General features: G+C 33.6%; 1 protein-coding gene across 1 annotated transcript in view; it reads left to right on the forward strand.

Moving 5' to 3' along the window:
* Positions 1-4552, forward strand: part of LOC106680120 (ATP-dependent RNA helicase DHX8) — a 25887-nt gene that overhangs the window by 11717 nt on the left and 9618 nt on the right. Inside the window, exons 9-12 of the mRNA XM_014419655.3 lie at positions 664-826; positions 2201-2382; positions 2611-2858; positions 4379-4497. Of these exons, the coding sequence (XP_014275141.1) occupies positions 664-826; positions 2201-2382; positions 2611-2858; positions 4379-4497 (712 nt within the window). The remainder of the gene's footprint in view (positions 1-663; positions 827-2200; positions 2383-2610; positions 2859-4378; positions 4498-4552) is intronic.

Consider the following 4552-nt stretch of genomic DNA (forward strand, 5'->3'; position numbering starts at 1 on the left):
AATGAATGAAATAGGATACCCTACCTTTCTGAATGGAGGAAAGCAAATGAATGAAATAGGATACCCTACCTTTCTGAATGGAGGAAAGCAAATGAATGAGCTAAAGGGGTAAGCAAGGTATCAGCATTATTTTAGTTGTTTGTATCTTTTTTACCAAACCGTGGCTAACAATAAATAGTTTAATCATTATTTGAGTTATATTGACCATCTTCCTTTTATCTATTACACACGGTCAATCAATGATCTTCCAAAGATCAATATGCTGACGCAATCGCAAAATATTAAACTCTTTATATGAAAATCTCCAAACTTCTCATCTCAAGTTTGATGCCATACGAAAATAGCACACGTTTTAGCAGATTCCAAACTGTGCTAAAATCAAGTTATCTATTAGCTATATTTATGATTAATGTTAGCATGATATAATGTTAAATGAGTTTCTTGACTTAACAGTTAGCTTGTTTAATATACTTTGTTTAATAGATTAGATGAATATCAATATCGTATTTAGCATATTTAACCAGGAACTACGGAAAAACTAATTCATTTCTCAAGATCTCTTTAGATTTATTCCTTAGGATCTTAAAATCCTGTACTAATTCAGTTTTTTCAAATTAAATGATTTCAAGTTACAGATTTTATAATATGACGTACGTATTTCAGGTGAGGATCGTGAAGAACCCTGATGGTTCCCTCGCGCAGGCAGCTATGATGCAAAGCGCACTTGCAAAGGAGAGGCGTGAACAGAAAATGTTGAACAGGGAACAGGAGATGGATCAAATGCCAACAGGTTTAAATAAAAATTGGATCGATCCTCTTCCTGAAAGTGAGTAGATTTAATAATTATCATAAATCAAATTTAGAAATTACTTGAATAGAGATTTTTTTTTGTTACACCTTGGTAGAAATTTATTTATTTTGTGATTAATTATTTAAAAAAAAATTATTTATTGATGTTTACAACTGTATTTATATAAAAATATATCTAGTATATTTGATGTAAGATCATAATGGTTTGATACAGGCTACATTATAAAAGGATACTGCAGGGCAGTCTGTAGGTTTATGACAAGATTAATTATTTTATTATTTTATTTATTTATTTATTTATTTATTGATATTTACAACTGTATAAAAAAATACAAGAAGTAAATTTGATCATAATGACATAATGATATGATACAGGATGTAGAGAAACTACCCAGTAGTAGAACTCTAAGAACAGTTTACAATATAAGGTCACGAGGCCATCTTCTTTTCAGGCGCCTCGGAGGATTGCCAGGAATTGAAGAGGAAGCAAGGTTAGAAACGAGTGGGTTTGGGTGGTTAGGGAGTTTATTATAGAAGGAATAATATCGGGTTCGGGCTAGATCGGTTACATAAGGAACATTTAGGTCTTTATGGATGGTTTTATTAGTAACAAAATAAGGAGCATTGAGGATTTTACGAAGGATTTTGGATTGTAAAGATTGGATACGAGAGGAATTCGAAGGTTTAGTGGAGCCCCAAAGCTCAACTCCATATGTCCAGATGGGCCTTATTATTGTCATGTAGATCAGTCTTTTGTAATGAGTTGGAAGTTTAGACCGTTTGTCTAGTAAGTGCTGTAGTAGTCGGAATCTGCGTGCAGTTTCCTGTCTTTTCAGTCTTGTGTGAGGATTCCAGGTTAGTCGTTTGTCAAGGTGTAGTCCAAGATAACGAATCTGTTCTACAGGGGTAAGAGCCACATTATTAAAGTATACTGTAGGGCAGTCAGGAGGTTTACGACGAAGAGTAAATGTGATTTGTTGGGATTTATTTTTATCCTCCAATTTCGACACCATTCTTCAAGGATTGTGATATGGGACTGGAGAGTTTGAGAACCACTGTGTTAGACGTTTCTGTTGCACCTCTACAGCCACTCCAAATTTATGTAGATTGTTGAAACTTAGTATGTGAATTGAGTTGGTATAAGAGAAAGGTCTTTTGATGATCTCAACTTTTTATAATAATCTGAACCAACTAACTCGGTTGAGCTGTTTGCTTAAAAACTATTAATAAACCTACTAATGAGCTGGTCATGTGGCATTGTTACTCTTCTTTTAACTTCACTGTTATTGGGCAAAAAGTTGGAATCTTGAATTGAACATGGAGGGTTCATTTGTAACTTTATTATGAATTAAATGTTTATTTTATATTTAAGAATATATATTTTTTATAGGTGATGGTAGAACATTGGCTGCAAACATGCGTGGAATTGGACTAACGAACCAGGATCTTCCTGAATGGAAAAAACATGTTATTGGAGGAAAAAAAAGTTCTTTCGGTATGAAAACAAATATGACTCTTTTGGAGCAGAGGCAAAGTCTTCCAATTTACAAACTTAAGGAACAGCTTATTAAGGTATTAATATCTTGTTTAATCTTCAATGCAAATATGTTCTTGAATCTTCTATATTTCAAGAAACACTGTCTAGTATAGTAGATCTAAGATGAGTTTGTCTGCGGGTAATGGAGGGAGAGGATTGCGCAGTGGCAAACACATTTTAGACATAACACACTTATTATTTTTCTATGTAATGTGACCTGTTTAATGAAGGTTACTTAACAATGAATGTTTTTCTCTTTTTAGGCAGTTACTGAAAATCAAATTTTGATCGTTATCGGTGAAACAGGATCTGGAAAGACCACTCAAATGACCCAGTATTTGGCAGAAGCAGGTTTCACGTCCAGGGGAAAAATTGGTTGCACGCAACCTAGAAGAGTTGCCGCAATGTCAGTTGCAAAAAGAGTAGCTGAGGAGTTCGGATGCCGCTTAGGTCAAGAAGTTGGTTATACGATTCGTTTTGAAGATTGTACCAGTCCAGAAACAGTCATTAAGTATGTAATTTTTAATTTTTTAAAAATATTTTCATTCAGTTTGGATATTTGTATTGTATTATAATTCTGTTGCATTATTTTTCAAAATATTTTAATAAATGGGTACAGCTATAGCCCATGAAGGGTCATCATGAAGGGTCATGGGTTGCAGTACTTTGTTAGGAAGTACTGCTACTAGAGCAACGGTTGTACAAGGAGGGAATTTGGCCAGAATCACACTCACACCAGGAGGCCTTCCAAACCCAGATTGTTGACTCATGACTACAGTAACTGAATAAATAATTGTCCAGGTCCTTGAAGTTAGTAACACAGTGCCTTACCACTTAGCCATACAGCTCTCCATTTTTCATAATAAAAATTATATGCCTGCTACCATGACTTGGATTGGTTAGTTAGTTTAATTTATTCCAGCCTTAAATCCTGAGGTCATCTACACTGTACTTCAGACCAAATTAATTTTGGGAGCAGACTACCAATGCAAATCCGGAAGAGCACACGAACGATAGCTAAATCCAGGACCCCAGGGTTCTGCCAAAGTCTTGGAACTAGTCTGGTCCCGGATGCCAGGTGGTGTTAATAACAGAGCTGGGCAAAAATTAGCTATAGTTGAAACTAATTGCTAAAGTTGCTATGGTTACGACCCTTATTCATGAATGAACCATTGATAAATAAATATCTTATCCATGGCAATTTTAGCTATTGGTTTCGACTTTAGCTAATTTTTGCCCAACTCTGATAAATAACCATTGCCTTTAAAATTCACACGTTGGTTAAAATTGAAATGATATAATTAATTAAATGTTTGTTAACATAAGGAGATAACTGCAGTTTTTACTGTTTTTACACGTGCTAACATTTGAGAAACTATATCCCAAATCCAATGGGTCCAAGGAGGCCAGTTCAGTCTCAAATTTTATTTTAATCTAGTCTTGTTAATATAATATTATGCAGTCCACAGCAAAGGTGATGTTTGTTTAGTCTTGTTAATCTAATTAATATTTGTCAAAAAATTAATTCTTGATTACAATGTGTAAAAACTAAAAAAAGTGCAAAATTGTCTACAATTTGAGACTTAATTAGTCTTTCTAGAGCCAAAAGTCTTTGGATAGAGTTTCTCAAACATTGAACAATTTAGAAAGAGTGAAAAATGGAGCTACCGTACCCTTCAAATGATAAAATTATAGTATACTATTGCGTAAGTGTTGAATAAAATTTCTAAATTTTATTGTTTAATATTATTATATCATTGTATTGCCGGGTGGCTATCAATAAAAGTATCAAAATAGTAAAAGAAAAATATTTATTGTTTCGCTCCACTTTGCAGGGCTGTCAGATTAAAACAGAGCCGATGACTAAGCAGGTTGGTTAATAATAAACGTTAAACAGTAAATAGTTTTCTTTAACTATTTTGATACCTTAATTGATCGCCATCCAGACTATCTTCCTACAACTATTTCATACGGTCAACTATCTTCTTTCAATTCTAAATTTTATTTTTAAACCAATTTTTATTTTTATAGGTACATGACAGACGGTATGTTGCTTCGAGAATGCCTCGTGGATTTGGATCTGAAAAGCTATTCAGTTATAATGTTGGATGAAGCGCACGAAAGGACAATACACACAGATGTACTCTTTGGTAAGTATTTTTTTTTTTAATAATGAGGAGATAGAGTCAACCTTGGATTATATAT

This window comes from Halyomorpha halys, unplaced genomic scaffold (assembly GCF_000696795.3).
Source record: "Halyomorpha halys isolate HHAL.00 unplaced genomic scaffold, Hhal_1.1 Scaffold2.1, whole genome shotgun sequence".
Taxonomy (NCBI): domain Eukaryota; kingdom Metazoa; phylum Arthropoda; class Insecta; order Hemiptera; family Pentatomidae; genus Halyomorpha; species Halyomorpha halys.